The sequence below is a fragment of the Pocillopora damicornis genome, chromosome 10 (genome assembly GCF_964200805.1).
Source record: "Pocillopora damicornis chromosome 10, jaPocDami1.2, whole genome shotgun sequence".
NCBI classification, from domain to species: domain Eukaryota; kingdom Metazoa; phylum Cnidaria; class Anthozoa; order Scleractinia; family Pocilloporidae; genus Pocillopora; species Pocillopora damicornis.
Genome location: NC_142679.1, coordinates 18,097,937 through 18,119,792, shown reverse-complemented (window position 1 = coordinate 18,119,792; position 21,856 = coordinate 18,097,937). Strand labels below are relative to the sequence as shown.

The window sequence follows — 21,856 nt, the reverse complement described above, 5'->3', positions numbered from 1 at the left end:
CGGCAGAGGCAGGGGGTGGGGGAGGAGGCAAAAACCCCTCCTCGGCTATAAGGTATGACGATTACACCACCCTGCTGGTTTTGTAGCCCGTTGCGCGAGTACGTTGCAGCTGGTTGAATGCGGGCTCGTTTATTTAAGCGGGAACGAAAGACAAATCTGTGAATGGATGTTGGTATGGTCCAAGGGAGAAATAATTCTTGTGACTGGAGGAGGAGGATATTTTGGCCACAAGCTGGGGAATGAGCTGAAGAAGATGGGAGCAGTGGTTGTATCGTTTGACATCTCGTGGCCGTTGGATGATGTTGTGTACGAGCAAATGGAGTGTTTTCAGGTGGAGACTTGATCGGTTAATTACGTAATTCGCTTTGGAATATTTTACCAATTAAAACAACTCCATTCGGATCTTGCCTTTGTGCTACGCACAGACGAAAATATTAAATTTTACCATGTGGAAAATACGTGGAATTTAATTGAATTTGCTGTGTCAGACACCCGGTCGCAGGAAGTATTTCCTAAAAGTTGGACACCTGACATTCTAGAATTATCCTATAATTTCCACTTCACCTTGCGAATGATTATGTGATATCACGATTTAAGTGAATTTTTTTTATAAAAACTTATGATAAAGTTAAGTTTCATTTTATGTCATAAGATTCATATTTATGTTTTAGAGGGATATAACAAGTAAAGAAGATGTAAGAAAGATATTTATCAGTCATCAGATTGATGTGGTTTTTCATAGTGCATCATATGGAATGTCTGGAAGAGAGCAAATTAGTATGTTGTACCTATTGAGTGAATGGTAGGGCCTGAAAAAAATACATTTGCTTCCAGGTTGTGGATTCAAAGATGTGCAGAGTTCTGACTCTGTACTTGTTCCAAATGTCATGATTGTGAGATAAATGTTTCTTCCATTCTGAGAGCATCAACATTACAGTTTGAGGTGCTTCTGGGAAAAATGTGTGGAATTGTGTCTGCACCACAAGGACTGTTATTAGGTACCTATTTTTTTCACATGTTGCCATATTAATAATGCCTATGTTCAAATATTGTATGGCAATGAAATGATGAAGCCTCAGATGAATCAATTTTTGTAAATCACACACTTAAGGTAAAAAAAGGGTTTCAAAAAATTAAGAAAAAAACTAAGCATTATCTACAATGTAGAACAGACAGGTTAAAGTTAATCTTTAGTCTGTCTAGTAACTGTTCCTTCAGGTTTATTTTTTATGTTAAAAACCTTACTTATTTACATTGAAATTTCATACTTAGAACCACACTGAAATGTTGTTTTTTTTGGTAATGTGGCAAGGTTTACTTTCCTTTATTTTTTTTTTCCTTTCTTTATTCTTCTCTTTTTTTTCCTCTGTATGTATGTAGTTTGATTTATTGTATGTATGCTGTAATGTTTTTGTCAATGTCAGTGTATAGTTAGTCAAGTAGTCTTGTCTCTAATGAGTTGTATTATGAAATAAAGCTGTAATTTAGAAGAAAAATAAAGGCAATAAGGATTTCCTTAATTAAGTTTAAGCAGCAGCCCTCCCCCCCCCCCCCCCGGTTTTTATGTTTTTGTTTTGTTTGTTTGTTTTATTTTTGAACAGGAGTGATTGAAAAATATACCATTATTTCAAAAACATCCATCACTTTTAGTTCATAAAATAAATTTGACTAACATATTTCCTCTTATTAAACTGAAGGAGACATGATTGTTAGTCTTTTACAACAACAAAAAATTGGTTTGTTGTCCAGCAAATACCAAAATTCATAAAAAAAATAGCAAACCCACTTGCAATTCATTTCATTTCCTGGAAATCATTGACAGATGGGAAAATTCTCAAGACCTGTGCTTTAAGACCAGCTGGAATCTACGGAGAAGGAGAATTTAGACATTTACCCAGAATTGTGATAAGCTTAATATAAAATTCTATTTTATTTTTCTTGGCTACAGAATATAATTACTGATACATTTTTGCAAACTAAAGCTTTAAGTGGCCCATAGTGCTGGAGATTTTCTAAGTTGTATAGATGAAGATGAATAGGGTATATCGTCATCTGATTATTTCTATTATCCTGTTTGTGAATGACAAAGTGGGATTTTAGCACCGAGTCAAGACATGTGATTGCATGCAGACTAAATTGGATTTTGCGTGACCTTATTTCCATCATAACCCAGTTAGCTCTGCAAAACTATAGCTCATTGTTCACTACTTTTATCTACTGAGATAAATTAAAGATTATAAATTTAAATGATTGGATTATGATTGGTCAGTAATATAATGAGGAAGTCAGAGAACACAAACTCCATTAAATAGTTTTACTTTTACAAGAGAGATTTTCTGTTTGCAGAATTGTTAACAGAACTGGTTCACTCAGTGATTGGAAAATATATTTATATTTTTCAGCTGTTCCTCATGAGAACAGAGGTACTATTCACCAACAAACTTACAAAACCATAGACAAAAATAAGTAGCAATGACTATATGCCATCTTAACAATCAAATGGGAAATTGTGTAAAAGTGATAAAGGTGTTTAAGGACTAATAAGTCCTGACAACATCAAAGCATTATTCAGCAAAGATATGATTAGGTTAGACAAACACATCAGCTTATCAGATTGTTATCTAGACTTAACACAAAATTCTTAATCTCTTTCCAAGAAAATATAGGGAAAGACTAGAATGTAAGAGAACTCTGGGTCAGATCTGGGAAGGTTGAGGGTGAAGTATCACCAAAACATGGGTGACTTTCTGTGACTTTTCAGCTCTTAAACCCATCTACATATGAATTCACCTTGCTAGTTTACATTCATTTCCTTTTTCAAATTATGTGATCCGTTCAATTTCTGTTTTATGATCAGTTCCTTGATTCTCCTGAGTATTGCTGGTGACAGTGCACTGATGGTGTGGGAAGAAATGAAATGTGTGTTTCCAGAAAATATCCATACCCCCACCACGGAGGGAATTGGAAATTCCAGAGGGGTGGGGGGGTCAAAGTCCCAGGAAATTCCAGAGGGGATGGGGGGTAAGAGGCGAAATTTTCGTCCAGAGGGTAGGAATTCGATCGACTTTCTTCGTATGTCAATTGGCGCCTTTTACCTACTTTAGTGGGACGTTCTGAAGTTTAAGTTGTTAAATTACGATGCTTCTAACAGTTCTGCAGCAAAAGAAAGTTTTCTTTTATCCTTGTAGCGCTTTGGAACATAAATAACATCAAATAAAGAAGAGAATCACTTTGTTTTTCGAACGGAGCCGCTATTACTCGTTACCAGTCTCCAAAGATTACAACCAACAGGAGTGGTTACCTAGGGATTTTCCTCGGTCATAACACGTTTCGCGTTCGTAAAATTTACAAATAACTGTCTCGGTCTCGCAAAAAAAAAAAAAAAAAACGCTGGTCTCGCCGTCTCGCAAAGTTTCGCATAAATTTACCATTCACTACCCCTTATTGACTCCAGCCATCTATTTTGATCTGCACTGAGCTTAATTCCGTTGCATCATAATGTGTAGGAGACTTGACGATTTCTTTATGGCTTACTTGCTTGCGATGTTACAATGAATGATAAGTACAGTCGTACCGTAGTAGAAAACAGTTGATAGTAACATTGAGAAACATTAGGATCCAGGGCTTTGTATATATGCGCGTGGGACTGGTAACTAACCAAGGTTTGTTTATGCACAATCGGACGAAATTATCGACCCGCTGTTAACAAGAATCAATGCTTGTGTGAAGAAATTTTACATTAGAGGCTGGAATTTGGAAAGATGAGTTCAAAATAACTTACTGCTGACTCGGTTTTCTCTTTTGCTCTCTTATTTATGACACAATTTTGTACAAATTTACGTTGCTCAATGTGATTTCGAACGTTTCCATTTCAAGTGCACGCAATTTTCTCAGTACATTGTACAAACTTAACAGTTCAAAAGTGTTTTGTTGCGACTTGTACAGTTTTTTTCTCCTTTCGTGTACTGAGAATACTGTGTTAAATGTTTAAGGATAAGTATTGTATTTAAAAATAAAGCAAACATTAAGTTTAAGCTAGTTAGCGACGTTTACCTTGCGCGTGTACGCCATCTCTCGAATATACACGCGACAAAATCACACGTCCCTCTTGTTTGTTGTTTGCTTCGAGAAAAAAATATATTTCCAGGGGGTATAGGGGGTGGTAGAAAATTCTTTGGAAATTCCAGAGGGGTGGGGGGGCTACCACTGCTACCCCAAAATGGAAAATCCGAAGGGGTGGGGGGGTCCTATATGAAATTCCCTCCGTGGTGGGGGTATGGATATTTTCTGGAAACACACAATGCTGATCACTTCAAAGGATTAAACACGCATATCGATTTGAACTTTATTTGCAACAATGTACTGCTTTAGCAATGGGGCCTTTCTCTTTAATATCTTCATACTTCAACTGCCTGGAGATGAAGACCTTCAATTCCTTCAAATCGGCCTTTCAGCCCTTTTTATCAGAATGTTGTTGGGAAATTGTGTTGATCAGTGTCATACTGGAAGCACAAAACCTGCAATTGGTAAGTTCATACAATCACATTATAACAAGACAAAATATTATGTTGATTAAGTGATTGTAATAGAGAAAACTATGAATGAGGGGAGTATGAGTTGATCCAGTTTTAAATTCTCTGAACCAAAATCATGAGACTTGTATGGCAGACAGTAAGGAAAATTACTCATGAGATCTGGCAGTCAGAGAGGGTTCAGCAGGGCTAAGATTTCAGATGTTTTCTCATACCCTTCAATCCCTGATAATCTGTTTCTTATCTCTTTATCAGAGGGTATGTCAAGACATCTTGCTGTTGAATGGGGCCCAGATTGCATTAGGGTAGACTATTTTGCACCTGGTGCTGTGAAGGACACAGAGGGTTTTCGTAGACTAGGTAAAGAATTACAGGGAAGCAGAATCTGCGCATTTTACCTGTGCACCTAATGCAATTTTCATATCATACAATTTTGGTAAGCTTAGAATAGAAGAGAGCACTTGGCTGCATCTGTGTTGATTGCTATGGTGACCAGAAACAATTTTGGCATCCAAAGTTTCAGCAAAAGCATCCTGTATTTGGCAAACATGTGGAAAGCTTCTAAATTGACATTGTTATTAGTAGGTTTTTAGAGTCTAAAGTTAGGCTAATTAAACATTTGTTTGCTTAAGATGAAATGAATTTTGGATATGTACAATTACTAAAAGAATACTTTTCCTGGCTGAAAGCTAGTCTAAAAATATTTCATACTCAATGTTTAACATTTAATTTACCTTAATCCCTGTTCCACTTACAAAGTAATGCAGTTCACAATTTTCTTTCACTTTAAGTCTGAAGGAAGCTTTAACTGAACTACATCTTCACAGAAGGCAGACATCTTCCACCAAACTTCATTGAGAATTTGTACCTATACAAAGACTGGTTTCTCGCCAAGATGTGGCAGATGGTGTACTCTTTCTGGCAAGTGGTGCTTCAGCTTTTATCACAACAAACACACTAGCAGTAGAGGGTGGAAGTGGATGGTAGTTGGATCACAAATTATGTTTCCATGGCAACAGTGAACAAGTCAATTAGCAAGCTATGATCCACTAGACTCTGGTGTCCAATTAGTATCTGATGGGCACTTGTGCAAATCCCAATTAAGTGTGAAGTTTTTATGGCTCATTTGTTCTTTAGATTCTAATTATTACAGTTAATCTTAACCCTTTGCATCCTAATATCATTTCCTTTATTCTCATGATCGTAATGAATGATTCAGCAGTATTACAGTAAGGAGAAATTAGATGCTGGTCACTCCAAGGGTGTTAAGGGTTAAAATACGATGAAGTATCATTTGGAAATGTGGAACTTGAATTACACAGTGATGAGAGCACCAGTTGTTGCCAATAGGCCATGGCAGATTCATAAAAAGATTCACTGGAGTAAACTTTTTAATATGTTCAATCACATTGTTTACAATTTTTTTTCTGGATATTTTTATTTAGCATGAAAGTTCCATCATCTTGAAGCTGCCTAATAATACTAAAATTTCCCTTACTTTATGATATACCTGCAAATTACTTAAATTTTTTTTTCTTTTTGTTAGTCAAAAGTATAAGATAATTGATTTTGTTGGGCACCTTTAATTTCATATCATAAGAGCCTGAAGACTTGCGTCAACCCTAAGAAAATCTCGAGAGATGCCCTCTTTATTGCCTTCTCATCTTAGGTTGGAAGTATTCATGGAAAGCATGGTCATTTAATGATAAGTTTCTCTTCACAGACTCATTCAAGTTTTCATAACTTTGTTTATTCTTAGAAAATGTGTCAGTTAAATTTGTGAAGTAGCACTGAGTTTATTAGCCAAGGATGAAAAACTGTGTGATAGTTGGCAGGTGTATTGGAACAGATTTGTGATTGATGTCTGCTCATGGCAGGCAAAGTTTGGTAAGTGGATATAGAATAAAGTGATATAAATTGAATAAAATTGATTTTTGAAAATAAGCAACAGATGATTGCATTGACTGGTCTTAGCAGACCCTTTCTTTGACCTGATTTTAATACCTATTAAGCTAGAAAAGATTTATGCAAACACCTATTCCCATTTTTCTATATTTCTTCCTATAGTTGAGGGAGGTCAAAGGTTGCAGCTTCTTATCAAGACTATTGTATTGACTTTAGTAACATTAGACATTTCTCTCAGCCTTGAAGAAAATAACTAGCCAATTGAAAGATATTTCATTAAGTGATACTCCTACATGTAAGACCTCTGACATTACAGAGTTCCATACAAGCAGCAAATTTGAATGTTCAGTAACTCCCCCCCCCCCCCTTGACCTGTGAAGCATGACGATCCTTTTTGCTACATCACTGTTTGATATTTTTCCTTGCCTTCTGGGGTCTGGTATGGACTGAAGTGCTCTGAAATACTGGACTAATCAATGCATTATATATTTAACAAATAGATTCCAAGTTGCTGAGCGTCTGTTCAGTAATAGATCATTGATGATGTCAAAATGTGGTAAGAACAAAAAAGTGGCACACCAGGTGTAACAATCTCCCAGGAACAACAGATGTAAATTTCACAAATTTTGCTCTTTTTCTTCATTTATTAAGTCACTCCTTTCGTTTATATAGAAAATTTCTACCACTTTTTCATTAAAATACTTAAGATGGCATACAGTAGCATTTTTAACCCTAAGCATTGATGCCAAATTGAAATCTATGGTTCTCATCGTTTTACATCCTACTGCAAAAAGTTAAATCCAGGTCACTTTGAAAAAAATCTTACTTTAGTTAGGAAATAGCTAGTTTTACCAATCTAGAGAGGAAGGAGATTAAACAGATCTCAATTTAAGTCAAATTAGATTAAAAACAAGTACATTAAGTTTGTTACAGTTATCTATACAAGACAGTTATCAATCCACCTAACAAAAATTGAAAGTAATTTCCATTTACTCGCAGGTAACTATGATTTATTAAAGTCCTTGAATATCTTAAACATCACAATGAAAGAATAAGCTGAAGTTTGTAAATTATACCAAGAAATATATAAAAACTATGTGTTAAATCCTTTAACACCCAGAAGTGATTAACATGTAACTTCTCCCTATATTCATAAATTAACCATGAAACAGGTAGTGAGAATATTCAAACTTATCAGGTACAAGATGTTACCTTGATTAAACACCAAATTCTTGTAACCAAATTACAAGGAAATTTGTAGCAGCTGGAAGGGAGAATTGTCAATCAGATCTTGGGAGTTAAAGGGTCAAGCCTTTTCTATAGGTAAGCGTGCAAATCCAGATGTGTTTTTTGTACTGCTTCTCTCCACCCAAGCAGAGAGGAGTGATAACCATTCCTAGCCAAGGTTAGTTAGTCATTAAAACTAAATGCATGCCTATCTGTGCTGTAGTATAACACCTTTTAATGTTTTCTAAAAGCTGAGTTTATCCTTCAGAGTAAAATGCATTGTAGTGTGGGAATTCTAAAGGACACATGTTTCCTCTACATGATCTCAAAAACTGAATCTCTAATATGATACACACAGATTTGCCACAATATAATTGGTGATGATAAAGGCAGTTTCTTCATATCCAAGGATCAGTTGTGGGAAGGTCCTACCAAGGGAGGCATGCTCTCGGATGACTAATCAGTCCTATTCTTGATAGGCAGATCCTAGGACATCAAGGGCACAGGAAGGTAGGTCCTGTTGGATCCTGCTCTTGTGCTTCATTTCGTCATCTCCTACTCTCTTCTGCCGCCTCTTGTCTTGTGATCTCAAAATCTTGTGCTGCTCTTCTTGTTGTTAATCACCATGCTGCATGGTTTTCTGCAAGCTGTTCCCAGTGTTTGGGGTTGATGCCAGCCTGAGTCAGCTGGCCCTTCAGTTAGTCTTTCCAGCATTTTCTTGGAACCCCTCTGTCTCGTTTTCCATCTGATAGCTCCTTTGGGATTCATGTATCAGGCATACTGGAGACATGGCCAGGCCATCATTGTCGCAACATGAACGTGGCCTTCATACTGAGAAGATTGGCTTTTTCCAGGACTTCATTGTTGGTTCTGTAGTCGTGCTATCTAATGTTCATGATGGAGAAAAGGCAGCATTGCTGTTCTAGGCATTTGATTTGCTTTCTGAACAGTACACATGCCTTGACCCCTTGCGGGAAGGTATAGATGACAACAGCCTTATATACCAGAATTTTGGTGGAGAGGCGAAGAGAGGGGTTTTGTGTGAGGGTGAACACTATCTTCCAAGTCTTACATTGCCTGCACATTCCAGCAAGCCATTTTCATATTCATAGTCCTTACCTGTTTCCATGTCTGTCTTTTAGTTTATACTAATAAATTCTTTTAACTAGTTTTTACTGCTAAACTAGGGATGCCCATTGATTGGGCAAACCAATTGGGTAAGGATGAAACAAACTTTTTTTAGGTCATCTTTACTAGACCCCTCTCTATTCAGGGCAAGCAATGCAACCCTAGAAAAGGCTGCTAGGTTGCTTGGGGTGAGCTGCTTAGTCGCTTGTCTCTGTTCACAAACAAGTGACCATGTTACCCTAGACCACCTACATGCAGAGTTATTTCTGCAATTTCAGCGCCATCTAGCACCTGTCATTTTTGCCATGCTCCATCACTGCAGGTCTTTATTTCCTGCCTGCACTCTGTATGTTTCAAGTGAGGGCCAGTTCATGCACATCAATTCCACTCTTTAAGCCCAGGGAAGATTTACAGCAGCTCAGCAGGTTGAGAGGCTGTAAGATTCGTAGGGCTGTAGCTTTTATAACAGAGGTGGCATCTCCTATCTTCTGGCTAAAGAGCCTGCTCTCAAAAGAACAACGACTATTTATCCATAGGTAGAGCATGGGTAAAGGACTCTCTGTCATGTCCTTGAACCCAGGGTAATTGCATGACTTAATTGTCCATTACACCTGGCACTAGATAGGTTTGGATGAGATAGTCCTTCTCTTAGGTGGATTACCCTCCGAGGCTATCGAGCTCCACCTGCCCGGGCTAGGGCTTTAAAGGCGGCCCTTTCTCGCCTGATGTACTTGTCATGGGATTTATGGAGCATTTTATAGAGGAAGCAGTGCCATCTGCAGCCTCACCCCATCCTGGTAAGTACACTGCCACTTTGGTCTGCAACTCCTTATCCACTGGGAAGCCAGCTTATTTGGAGCTAACCTTCACTGAAGGCCTTTCACTATCTGCCACCTTTCACCTGATGGGCTGGGGATGGTTGCCACGGATTACCATCAAGATAAATGCAAACTTATGAGTAATTACAATTAAAGACAATAATCATCCAATCCATAATAAATGTAACAAAAACTTGGAATTTCTCCTATTCATTTAAAATATTTATTACATCTAACTACACCTGTGCAAGTATTCTTAAAAGTGTGGGCCTCTGTGGCCTTTCACAACATTTTGAGACGAAGAAGATATTCTACAGCTGCTTTATTTCCTCTCTTTGCAGCCCACATTAAGGGTGTCTTATCACAACCATCCCTGGAATTAGGGTTGTGACCACGCTTAAGCAGCATCTCAATGGCTGCAACGTTACCACCCATTGCTGCAGCAGATAGGACAGTCCACCCGTCCTTACTTTTCAAATTTTCATCAGCACCCTCTGCAAGCAGATAGTTTGCAGCCTCCAGTTTACCCTGTGACAAGCACAAAAACAGTGGAGTGATACCAAGGTCTGAACACATAGCATTTATGTCAAGATTTTTAGAGAGCACAGCCTTAATAGTGAGAACATTGCCAGAAAGAGCAGCTAAATGGAGCAGTCCAACGTCTGATGTATTTCTAAGTAATGGATTAGCACCTTGAGCAAGAAGATATTCTACAGCCTTTGTATTTCCACTACGTGCAGCTTGCATCAATGGTGTGTCTCCCCCATCATCTCTAGAATCAATGCTACAACCACGTGAGAGCAGCATCTCAATGGCTGCAACAGAACCAACTGTTGATGCAATGGTCAAAATAGGGATTTCTCTCAGAGTGGTTTTCAAACTTTCATTGGCACCCTTCTCAAGCAGATATTTTGCTGCCTCCAATTTGTCAAATTTAATGGAAACCATCAGAGGGGTTAAACCCAGAGTTTCATCTCTGGAATCCACATCAAGACCTTTAGAAAGCAAGGTCTCAATAATGATGACATTGCCAGACTGAGCAGCTGCATGGAGAAGGCTCCATCCATGTTCCCCTCTCAGGAATGGATCTGCTCCATGTTTAAGAAGACAATTTACAGCCTCTATCTGTCCAGAACCTGCAGCACAGAATAATGGTGTGTTTCCCTCTCTATCTCTTGAGTCAGGTCTTAAATCATAAGAGAGCAACATCTCAATTGCTGCAACACTTCCGTACTGTGATGCTATGTGTAAAGCATTCCTCTCGTAAGATCCAGTTGTCAAAGATATGTCTGCACCCTTTTGAAGAAGATATTTCATAACTTCAACATGGTTTTTCACTGCAGCAATTATCAGTGGGGTGACTGAGGATTCATCATCTTTTGAATCAATGTCAATGCCACGAGAGAGCATGCTCTTCACAATGGAAATGTTGCCACCTTCAGCTGCCACATGAAGCAGATTTCTTCCAATGAAGTTTTTAAGGTGTGGATCAGCTCCCTTGCTGAGAAGAAGGTCTACTGTCTTCTCGTCTCCTTTAGCGGCTGCCACCATTAAGGGTGTTGTACCATCATTACCCCTTGAATCTATGTCTAATCCAGAAGATAGCAAAGTCTCAATTATAACTTCATTACCACCCTCTACAGCAGAATGTAAGGGATTCCACCCTCTGGTTTCAACAGACACACCTCCTTTCATGTCAGAAGTTTCTGTAGCTGGCAAGGGAATTGATTGAGTGTTGTCATCAACAGGCACACCTCCTTTCATGTCAGAAGTTTCTGTAGCTGGCAAGGGAATTGATTGAGTGTTGTCATCAACAGGCACACCTCCTTTCATGTCAGAAGTTTCTGTAGCTGGCAAGGGAATTGATTGAGTGTTGTCATCAACACCAGTGCGGACCACAAAAGAAGTGATGTTCTCAAGGAGAATCCCAAGGATTTTCTTAGGGATGATCTCAAGGATGTTCTCAAGGATGTTCTCAAGGATGTTCTCAAGGATGTTCTGAGCAGAATCTCCATGTTGAACAGCAGCTATTGATAAATACAACAATTAATGAAACAAGAGTGTATGTGACAATTTTGAAAGAAAGGTTCAGGGGTTGGAAATTCAAGACTTTGATGCCCAATTTTTCACGCATCAAAAGTTAACACGAATTATATAAATGTTCCAGGTGGACAATCAGACATGGTTTGATGCTTTTCTGGTTTAAAGATTTAATGAATGTAACTGAGAAGTTACAATTCATAGACCCAACATTCAACACTTCTGTCTAGTGCCTTCATCAGAGGTGATCTAAACGCTGCAACAAGAGGTCCTTTTATATGCTCACTAATTAGCTGCCTTATTTTCTGACAAGGTGTAATTAAGTAGGCATCAGGAAGTAAGCCACCGTAAGTAAGCCGCTTATGTCCACTGCAGACAAGAGCCAGCCCCTGGGGAAATGCATAAAGAAATGACTGAAATAAACTCCCTTTGTAATGGACTATTGCTATTGCCATGAAGTTTCACTTTGTGTTTTTTCTCTTATGCTATAGCAGACACTTTAATACTTCATCCAAATTCCTGACTCATACAATATAAAGCAACTTTATGATAAAGGAAAATGAAGAAACCATTCTCCAATCAGGTGCAAACATAAGAATTTCCTGCTTGCTGCAGGATCTTTTTCGAGTTTGTGAGGCCATGTTAGAAACTTTGTGTTTGTGTAGTTACATATTATTTTATATGTTTACACACAAAACAATCTTTTATTTCTATTGTACCCCTTTATTATAGACTCTCCTTATTACAGACACTAAATCTCCCCCCCCCCCCCCATGGTGTCTGCAGTAACAGGAGTTGACAATACTTAGAAAAGTAACAACTAACATAACTGCTATAAGAATTTAAGAGCATTCTATTTATTACCTAAAAATTTTAGTTTTCACTAATCCTGACCTTCAGGGTCTCTTTTCACTCACCTTTCTTTTCCTGAAATTTCACAGTGCTGTGTCTTACTTCCAGTTTTTTTTTTTGACCAGCAGTTGACAGTACAGTGGAGGGTGAGGTACCTAAGGGAAAAGTACAAAGAGCAAATCATGGTGTTAGTGACATGAAAACATGATACCAGGTCACACCAACATGTGATAAACTGACTGTATACCATGTACAAAATCTATCTAAACTACATCACTGTCCATTGTTTGAGCCATAGTTTAGGATCAACATGAAAAAACTTTCTAGTTTATGATATAAACTGTTTCACCAACCCCAGCCTCTACCATCTTAATCCTCCCTTATAGCAAAGGAGAGAGTGGGGAAAACTAAATTGGGTAAAATTTCCACTCAAAGAAAATATTTTGAATCAGAACTAAATGTATTTAGAAGCATTCTTAGTTTAGTTTTACCACTGAAGTTAATTTAACAGCATTGTTTATTCACCTTCCATTCTTTGGAGTTTCATACATGGCTCTTCTAGTTCTTCTTCAGGATCAAAGGTGAAAGATCCAGGGAGAGGCAAAATGCCTAAAAACAAAGGTATACAGAGAGAGATTTGCATTTCTACTGACAAATAGTTAGAAACAGGCATACAAACTTGTATTTAAAGATTGATCTAAAAAAGCTGTTGAAAATATCTATTTGATATTCACATATATATCTCATGTATATAGTTATATTGTTTTTGGAGCACATTAGGGGGAACTGAAACCAAACTGGAACCCATGCTTAACTTCAACGAGTCAGCAAAAACAACTGAAAGTAGTAAGCCCCTCATCTTTTCATTCATTTCAACATGGTTTGATGCCAGTTGAAAGAGTAGACAACTAAATCAACTTTCCCCTTGGCTTAATAGTTGAACACAATGAGGAACAATTGTTTCAATTACAAAAACTTCAAAAATAAGTTCAAACTGAGCATCCTGTTCATCTTTCCTTTCCTGCCTATAAGGAAAGCTACCTATAAGTTCTTTTCTGTGACCAGTGGTGGGTACTGCAGTGAAAGGTAAAGTACCCAAAGGTAAAAATGCAGAGAGAGATTAGCATTCACTGCCTCTCTTCAAATGTTTTGTTCCCATAAGTAGAACTCTGTACAATTATATTAATTTTTTGATGTCACATTAATTACTGACAGAGATAATTCTTCGAACATTTATCACATAAATATTAAAACTGTTCATGAAAACTTTCCATAATAAATTAATACAAGTTTTTAAATTTCCCTTTCACCTTCCAATTTCACTGTCTCCATAATCTTTGTCTTCTGTTCATTTTTTCCCAAGTTTTCTGTTTTTTGTGGACTTTCACTGGTTGAACTTGTGGAGTGGAATTCAGAGGACAAAGAACCTAAAATCAGATTTACAAGAAGACAAACATTTTAAACCATAGACATAACTCAAACTATTTTTAAAAACACCCAAGATATAAAAACTACTGAAATTTTCTTTCATAGCACCACCAACAAAAATCTTGCCAATTAGTCTTTGATTAAGCTTTTTTATAAATTAAGGAAAGATAAATACAACCCTATAGAGAGCAAAATATTGAGCTAGATGTGTTAGTAGGAAAGATAACAGGTTACTAGGAAGAGATGTTTGAGGAGGACAAAACATCACATCAAATATCTTGCAAACAAATTACTTCTTGGTTTTTACATTCTTTTTACCAACCTCTACGTGCATCTCTCTCAAAGAATGTTTTGCATGCATTGTATTCTTCTATGTCCATTGTTGTCTTCAGCCTCAGCTCAGCCAGGTTCAGTTCCTTCAAGATCTTTTCAGTTACAAAACAATTCTGAACCACTTCACCAAGACGACCAGATAAGTAATCTGTCCACAACTCCTCCAAGATCATTAGACATTCACACTTTACCGTTATCAACAAACTTCCTTTAGAGACACCAATAATAATGACCTTCATTTCTTTTGCGAATTCCTTAAACCAATCCCACTCTTCAATGGACTTTGGCTTCATGGTGTGGTAAGAATCTTCAATAATTGAAAGAAAGGTTTTCTCTTTACGAGCAAGGAGATCTTCTGTCTGTGGATAAGACACACTTCCAGATGCAGCTGATGTAGTAGATGCCCTAGGCTGCTGGACCTCTTGGCATCTGACAGACTCTGTTGCCAACATGCCAGACTGCATATTCTGTTCTTCAGGTTTCAAATCTTCCACCTCAACTTTAACATTCAATTGACTACCTGTTAAATTGTAACAATCAAATTTAATCCTGATATGGCAAGGTTTTTTTAACCATTAAAATGCGAGAATATTATATTGAGGGAACACCAATCAAGCACAGAGCTTGTTACCAATGAATAGATACCAACAACATTTTGATGAAATGAAAATGACTACCACATACAGTATATATATTGCTTCGGTTTCAGTTTCTTTTGCATCTTTATTTCATTCCATTGTGGATTCAAAATTCTGATTGATCTAAAATATTACATTTCCAAATGTGGAAATATCAAAACAGACTTGGCTAAGGTGAAACATAGGCATGCCTAGCATGCAAGAATTATTTTTCTGGCTGGGTGGGTTGAGATGGGACACTTTGTATACCTACCCTTGCGAAATGGCTTTTGGAATTCCTAGGAATTCCTAGGAATAAAGGTGTGAATTTTCACGGTAAATTCGGACTGGGAATTCCTAGGAATTCCTAGGAATTCCCAACCATAACAACTCTGGTTCTAAAAACCTAGAAATTCCTAGAAATTCCCAGAAATTCCCAGAAATTCCAAGTTTATGGCCAACAGGACTTGGAATTCCTAGGAATTCCAACTAAGAGAACCAATGACTTTCCCTGAAAAGCTGTAAATCTAAAAAATTCCTAGGAATTTCTGGGAATTTCTGGGAATTTCTGGGAATTTTTAGGAATGTTTAAGAATTACTGGGAATTTTAAGCAAAAATTTGAGGCTAATGATATAAAATAAATACTTTAAATTAAAAAACCCAGCTAAAATTCAAGTATTCAATGAAATTTATTGAAAAGCTTGATTAAGGCGTACATGTAAAATATTTTTGATTAATTATTAACATCAATGTGTGGTAATATTAGGATGGAATTTGATTTACTTTTCTTTTCTTGAAAACTTCATACGGATTAATCCTCAATTATAGCTATTCGTATAAAATAGTTCTAATCAATCATTAAATTTGGTTTGACACAAATTGTGAATAAAATCTGTTGATTCTTTTCCAAAAAATACAATATCCTAAGTTATATTTATATAGTTATATTCTTGGGAGTGAAGGGGCTAATTACAGACAAATAAAATTGATTTTTTGATTAAAATCTTGTTATAACTGTAACAATAAATTAGAATGAAGTTATCCTAAACTGCAAACTTAGCTGCTGTTTGTACTGTTTGTATTTTTTTTCCTGGACTCACAATGAGTTGGCCTTGAATGAGGTTATCAACAAGAACCTTGACCATTTTGTATCTGGATTCCTTGACATCTGAATTTGAAAAAAAAAAAAAAAAATTAAAATATGTATGTTTAAAGCTCAGACCAGGCTTTTAAGATGACTATGAGGAAAAGGGCATTCATTGGATTCTCAAATTGAGAAATCTGTGTTATATTGAGTGACTTTTATATTGGAGTTAGTACATCTCTCTCATGGATTTTACTAAAAAAGGGCTGAATACATTATTTTGTTTTTACCAAGGAGGGCTTCTTTATGTACTAAAGTTTGTTATGAATCTTGAATGTTCCCAAACGTGACTAGAGGAATCTTGAAACCTTACTGATAGGTTTATTTCATTGTAAAGCATAAGCTTAAGAAACTGCGGCATGCAAGTGACCGATTCGATTCTCAGAATTATTCTAGTTTCAGTTGCGCCGAGCGTTATGTAAGCTTAATTCAACCCGCTACATCTATTCTTTTATAAGATTTTGATCACAACGAATATCGCAATTTTTACTCACCACAAACTTTCAAAATCGTAGCTTTACAGATGGCCACTCGACCCTTGTTTGTACCGGTCCATATGTCAACTGTTGTCCCTACTTTTAACTCCACGGCGCCAACGACTTTCTTCTCTTTTACAACACTCACGCTATTCTCGTTTTCCCATTGAACCAGAATAAAAGCTATCTTTAGAAATGTTATATTAAGCAAAACAGTTGAGAAAAGCGATCAACCGATGAAAAGTACATTCAAAGATGAGCGCCAAATGGAGTCTTCTTTGTTTCCGATCACGGGCATGATCACGTGGATCTTTTAGAACTTGTCATTGGCTAGCAAAGTGAATCCGCTGGCTTGCCGATTGCAGTGTTAAGAGAAGCGCCGAACTTTATTTTGACTTCTCCGACCGGTTCTCTGCTTCTAGAAGATGGATAGCTTGGTGATATAAATAAAGATGTGAGCTCACTCTATGTAGAAATAATCGACAAGAATCGATCGTATTACAAATGCACGATTTGTGGCCGAAAGTTGTCGAGGAAACAAAGACTCGAAACTCACTTGAGTTGTGTTAATGGCAAAGGTGAGAAATAACACAAGCCAATCACAGTTTTGAATGCTACTACAAATCGTCTTTTACCCTCATATTTATAAAAGAAGGATACCACATTCGGAAGTGTAAGAGATACATAGATGATCCCAGTGTACCAGTACCTAAATCTACAAAGCTTGACCGTAGCAAGCGTTCAGCAACACGTTCCAACACTGCCATCTCGATTCCTCAGTCAGTCGTTTCCACTGAACTTAAAGCAGTATTGACAACAGAGTAGAGTGCGTCTTACAAAGGAGAAACATTTGTACAAGAGACAGGAGTAGCTATATGCGATTACAGAGGTGCGTTGGAACTCTGGTCCACAAATAGTTATGCACTGCCCGAAGTATAAAACAATTTTGTTGATAGCTGACAGACAGAGAAGAACAACAAGTAAACTTATGAGCTGTTATTATTGAAGTGTGACTAGCATTTTTCATTTTTATATAAAGAAGGACTTGTAATTTGCACCAAAAATAAAAGGATGTAATATTTTTTTGGGAGATCCAGTGATTGGGACATTTAAGAAATTAAGTTATGAAAGGAAACTTGGTTGGTACTTCTCACTACTAACAAGTCTTGTTGACAAATATTTTCAGATCAGAGTTTCAAATAAAGTAAATTGAAGACGTCATATAAAAGGTGTTTTTCCTCAAAGGGTACATTGACTACCTCTGTCTTGTCTGCATGCCAAATGTTTGCAAAGTGTGTGGATGATCCACAAGTATTGGAACTCTTACAAAAATGTTTTGTAAGAATAAAAACAGGAAAACAAATTACAGCAATTAGTCATGAAAATAGAGCAAAAAACTGAAAAAAGCAGCAACAACAATCATGAAAAAAGAAAGATTAATTAGGTGTTGAATTTGTTGGTCTAAGGCATAAAATTTCTACTAAAAGTATTGTCAACAAAAAGTCTCTGACAGCGTTTGAGGCAACTGAGCTTGACTGTTCCAAGGTTTTCTAACAAAGGCAACCAGTAATGTAGGTTAGGGAAGTAAGATAACAATGTAATTATTGTTAATTATTGTGGAAGTTGGCAATTTCCATTTAACATAACTGACAGCTGGTTCATGAGAAAATCCATATTAATGTAAAGATTTACTAAAACTTAGTTTGAGTAATAAATTTCATGATCTTTAAGTTATAAACATGTACTTGTATGTATATCTCTTGGTAAGTTTTGTATAGCATACCTTTTATTGAGCCAAAGTTTTAAGCCTCTGAAATTACTCTTTTTCTTAAAACCTTCACATTCAAGGTATTGAGAATTTCTTAGAATTTATGTGGACCTCAGGGTATTAAAATTGCCTCAAATTCAATTCCCAGCAATTCCCAAGAGTTCCACACTTCTTAAATTATAGGTAGTTTGTAAAGCTGAGAATTCTTAGGAATTTCTAGGGATTCCAAGTCCTCACAAAACTGGAGTCTTCCTTTCCCAGAAATTCCCAGTAATTCCAAGCTTTTTAAATCAGAGTTAATTTGCATAGATGGGAATTTTTGAGAATTCCTAGGAATTCCTAGGAATTCCCAGAAATTCCCAGAAAACTGGGAATTCAGTTTGCAAGGGTCATTTGCATAATTGGGAATTTTTGAGAATTCCTAGGAATTCCCAGAAAACTGGGAATTCAGTTCGCAAGGGTAATGCTTTCATCTTTGTAACATTACAAGAGCATAACTTTCAAACAAACAAAAATATTGCATTACTTCACCCTAAGAGAGAGAAAATGAAAACCTAATTTATCTGAACTCACACAGGTATTTTGTGGTCTAGATATTGTCCAAATACTTGTAAACAAAAGTAAAATGCATTGGTGCCACACTTACTGTTGTCTCCTTTGCAGCTGTTGTTTGAACTCATCATACAACACCCTCTATTCCCGTTTGAGAGAGAGCATGTTGCATGAAGAAACCAAATAATGGTTGCAAAAGAGACCACGCTTACTGCCGTTCCTCTTATATAGAGAAAATCAAAATTATTTGTCTACGATTAGTTGTCCCAAAAATAGAATTTCATCTAATTTTACTATGAAAAGAACACTGAAGCTCTCCTCTATCTCCAGTAGACCCTAACCAAAGATATATTGCAATCTTGATCAAGTAAAGATACATTGAACAAGAGTAAATGATAATAATGCAAAAGGGATCCTTGATTGGTTGTTGCCTATCTGGACTTTGTCCTCTGTGAGTGAAATACATGATAAAATGCAAGTTGTTTACAATGAATTGACATGCATTTGGGTTAAGTCCAAGGTAGCTGGAAGCAAATTTTATTTGTAGAAATAGTCAAAACACGGGAGAATTGCATGGAAAGTTCACTATCAGTCCTATTTAGTTCTGTGTGAATTTCTTTTAGCGGGGTTAGAAAACGCAGTTAGAGTACATGATAAAATGCAAGTTGTTTACAGGGAAATGACATGTCATGGAGCAAAAGTCTAATGGGGCAAAGTGGAATTTGATTGGAGGGGTACAATTCAAGCACATGGAAAATTACCCAATGTTCATGTAGTGCAGTGATTGGGTATGTTCTGATTGGACTTAAGACATTAATTGCTTTCATGGTATGCGATGAAATGTGAGTTGTTTAGTGTGTGCATTGTGAGTAAAGGAGAGGAAAAAACATGTTTTAACTTTAAAATGATACAATGAGTTAAAGGCAAAGCTTTCATATCATGGTTTAGTGAAGTCACACTGATTAAGGACAACTGAGTGCAACATTATAGGTAAGGATAAAATATCACAAAAAATGAACACTGATTTCTCACACAATTTGCAAAGACATTACCATACTGATGAACATGATCAGTTAGTGCTAATTCTCTGTGGCTCTTACCACTTGATGAACATGCCCCTCCATTCTCATGTTCTGAAGTTTGCTTCTTACCTGAAGTAAAGATTTGAAAACATCTAAATGTGGTAGTCTCACATCAACTTGTCACAAACTACAATTTTTGGCCAACATTATTATCAATAACAGCAACTGTATGGTTTGGCCATTAACACCAACTTGTAGCCTTGGATTACTAGTTTTCTTAAATGTAAATTTGTCTCATTCCATGAGACTACTGTCCCATAGCATTTAGAAACAACTGTTGACTGGTAAATTGAATATTTAATGCAGAACATGTGAGCTTTGTCATTATTTCAAATTTGATTAAAACTTCTGCATTCCTGATGCAAGACGAGAAAAGCTTACCAAATGCAAGATCGTACATCTTTTTGACAAGGAAATCACAAGGCGTCTCCCAGCTGAACTGCTGCAAATAATTTTCACGAAGAGACTTAGCCTCTGCAAGTCGTACATTTCTTTTTTTGTTACGCACAGCCTTTATTGCTCTGGCCCAGTCTGCAGAATCCTCTGAATCCACTATATACTGTGATCCATTACACACCTCCTTCAAGGCTTCTGCAATTCCTGAGTTACCACTGACAAGTACTGGAAGACCAGCAGATATGGCCTCTAGAGCGCTCAACCCAAATCCCTCAGTTTTTGAGGGCAATATGGCAATATCCACCACTGAGAATAATTCGGCTATTCTTTCCCTGTTTCCATCAAAGCTGCAGATAATTAGCTGATCACAACCAATACCACACTGAAGTAACTTGTCTGCTAATTCATCTTCCTTTCCTTTCTGTTTGGAAGCAAACTTGAGTTGGTAAGATTTATCCTTTAGGTCAGCAATAGCTTTTGCTGCAATTTCGTACCCTTTAACATTGAAATCTTCACTATTACCACTCTCAACTAACAAGACACAAAATGTTCTTCTTTCGTTGCTTGCTTGCTGCACATCTGAAAATTCTGTGAAAATGCTTGGTGTCAGGTTAAAAGCATCTTGTTTTCTGAGTTGGTGCTTATATGCATCAGTTAGCTTGGGGCCAATTGTTACAACTTGATCCGCCTTTTTACATAGTTCTATTTCTGTTTGCTGCTTTTGTTGACCTTCAGAAATGCTTTTGTACATGCCAATTTCTTCAGGGGCAGTATGAACAACTTGAATCCATTTGCAATGACTGTAATTTGGATTTCTCTTTATAAGTTGAATTTGCCGACCAAGAGCTACTCCATGCCCTATAACACAATCCATAGCATGGTCTTCAGGTACAGAGGCTAGCCAATCAACTGATTCAAAACCAGACAGTTCAACTGCTTCAATGAGTGTGACATTGTAACTGTCAGCATCTTTCTTGTCCTCTTCGCTACACTGAGGTACGAAGACACTGACTTCCACATTGGGATGTTTAGCCATCTGTATTGCTAGCTCTCTGTTAAAGGTTGTCAATTCTCCATTGATTGAAGTTTTCCATTCTATACTCAAAAGGGTTATTTTCAGTTTTCTTTCCCAAGCATTGTTCTGTAAGTACAACATTTTCAGAAAATTCAATTAAAGGTACATGAATATAAAAAAAACTCATTCATGAATTATTTTACTTTTGAAAGACACTTTATAATTTTCAATTCATTTGGCAAAATCGCACAAAAAATGTTACACACAAGTTTTTCCTTGTCAGATATTCAGAGTTTGGTTTTGCATTGACAAGACAAACTTTAACTCATCCAATTCTAACCAACTCATATAATCATTTATTATCTAAAAAAAAGTGTGAAACATGAGAGCAGGATCATATTTTTCCTCAGCTTTGATCATCCAAAAATAAAAACTTACTACAGTTATCAATGTGGACTCTTAATCTGAAACTGATGTGAACTTATTTTACTCTCCTATAAATATTTTTCCACATTGACCTCCTGCTCAGTAAATACCAGTAA

The 21,856-nt window shown here is 36.8% G+C and overlaps 4 protein-coding genes and 1 long non-coding RNA gene across 6 annotated transcripts in view; 3 read left to right on the top strand and 2 right to left on the bottom strand.

Moving 5' to 3' along the window:
- The first annotated feature begins 39 nt into the window (after nt 1–39).
- Nucleotides 40–828, top strand: LOC149039218 (short-chain dehydrogenase/reductase family 42E member 1-like). Its single transcript, XM_089186032.1, has 2 exons — nt 40–331; nt 672–828. Exons 1-2 carry the CDS (start codon nt 167–169, stop codon nt 804–806), a joined length of 300 nt encoding a protein of 99 aa, XP_089042158.1. The 5' UTR covers nt 40–166; the 3' UTR covers nt 807–828.
- A 3,483-nt stretch (nt 829–4,311) lies between these two features.
- On the top strand, nt 4,312–7,335 carry LOC149039217 (peroxisomal 2,4-dienoyl-CoA reductase [(3E)-enoyl-CoA-producing]-like). Its single transcript, XM_089186033.1, has 3 exons — nt 4,312–4,526; nt 4,788–4,892; nt 5,324–7,335. Exons 1-3 carry the CDS (start codon nt 4,358–4,360, stop codon nt 5,326–5,328), a joined length of 279 nt encoding a protein of 92 aa, XP_089042159.1. The 5' UTR covers nt 4,312–4,357; the 3' UTR covers nt 5,329–7,335.
- LOC149039215 (uncharacterized) lies at nt 7,062–19,227 on the bottom strand. 2 transcript variants are annotated; one of them, XM_089186021.1, is made up of 7 exons: nt 18,916–19,227; nt 14,497–14,783; nt 14,253–14,346; nt 13,813–13,929; nt 13,028–13,111; nt 12,568–12,657; nt 7,062–11,637 (listed from the first exon to the last, which is right to left on the bottom strand). In XM_089186021.1, the coding sequence occupies exons 1-7, from the start codon at nt 18,950–18,952 to the stop codon at nt 9,893–9,895; spliced, it is 2,454 nt and encodes an 817-aa protein (XP_089042147.1). In that variant the 5' UTR covers nt 18,953–19,227; the 3' UTR covers nt 7,062–9,892. The 2 variants fall into 2 exon arrangements, with proteins under 2 accessions (XP_089042147.1, XP_089042146.1); XM_089186020.1 differs by having other exon boundaries at nt 14,253–14,783.
- LOC149039216 (uncharacterized) lies at nt 16,140–18,243 on the top strand. The gene is made up of 2 exons (XR_016180692.1): nt 16,140–17,079; nt 17,282–18,243. It is a non-coding gene; the product is annotated as an uncharacterized LOC149039216 (long non-coding RNA).
- A 511-nt stretch (nt 19,228–19,738) lies between the features above and the next one.
- Nucleotides 19,739–21,856, bottom strand: part of LOC149039214 (uncharacterized) — a 3,263-nt gene continuing 1,145 nt past the window's right edge. The window contains exon 2 of the mRNA XM_089186025.1: nt 19,739–21,856. This exon is cut by the window's right edge and continues 382 nt beyond it. Coding sequence (XP_089042151.1) covers nt 20,151–21,455 — 1,305 coding nt within the window. The 5' untranslated portion in view covers nt 21,456–21,856 and the 3' untranslated portion in view covers nt 19,739–20,150.

Bases quoted from the DNA above. Each gene is read 5' to 3' on its own strand.
- LOC149039218 (XM_089186032.1), top strand. From the start codon at position 167: ATGTTGGTATGGTCCAAGGGAGAAATAATTCTTGTGACTGGAGGAGGA. The intron at 332-671 runs GTGGAGACTTGA...TTTATGTTTTAG, and splicing joins AGCAAATGGAGTGTTTTCAG to AGGGATATAACAAGTAAAGA.
- LOC149039217 (XM_089186033.1), top strand. From the start codon at position 4,358: ATGTACTGCTTTAGCAATGGGGCCTTTCTCTTTAATATCTTCATACTT. The intron at 4,527-4,787 runs GTAAGTTCATAC...TCTCTTTATCAG, and splicing joins AAGCACAAAACCTGCAATTG to AGGGTATGTCAAGACATCTT.
- LOC149039215 (XM_089186020.1), bottom strand. From the start codon at position 18,952: ATGATGAGTTCAAACAACAGCTGCAAAGGAGACAACA. The intron at 14,784-18,915 runs GTAAGTGTGGCA...ACAATTTAACAG, and splicing joins CAGCTGCAAAGGAGACAACA to GTAGTCAATTGAATGTTAAA. The intron at 11,638-12,567 runs GTGAGTGAAAAG...ATTTATCAATAG, and splicing joins GAAATTTCAGGAAAAGAAAG to CTGCTGTTCAACATGGAGAT.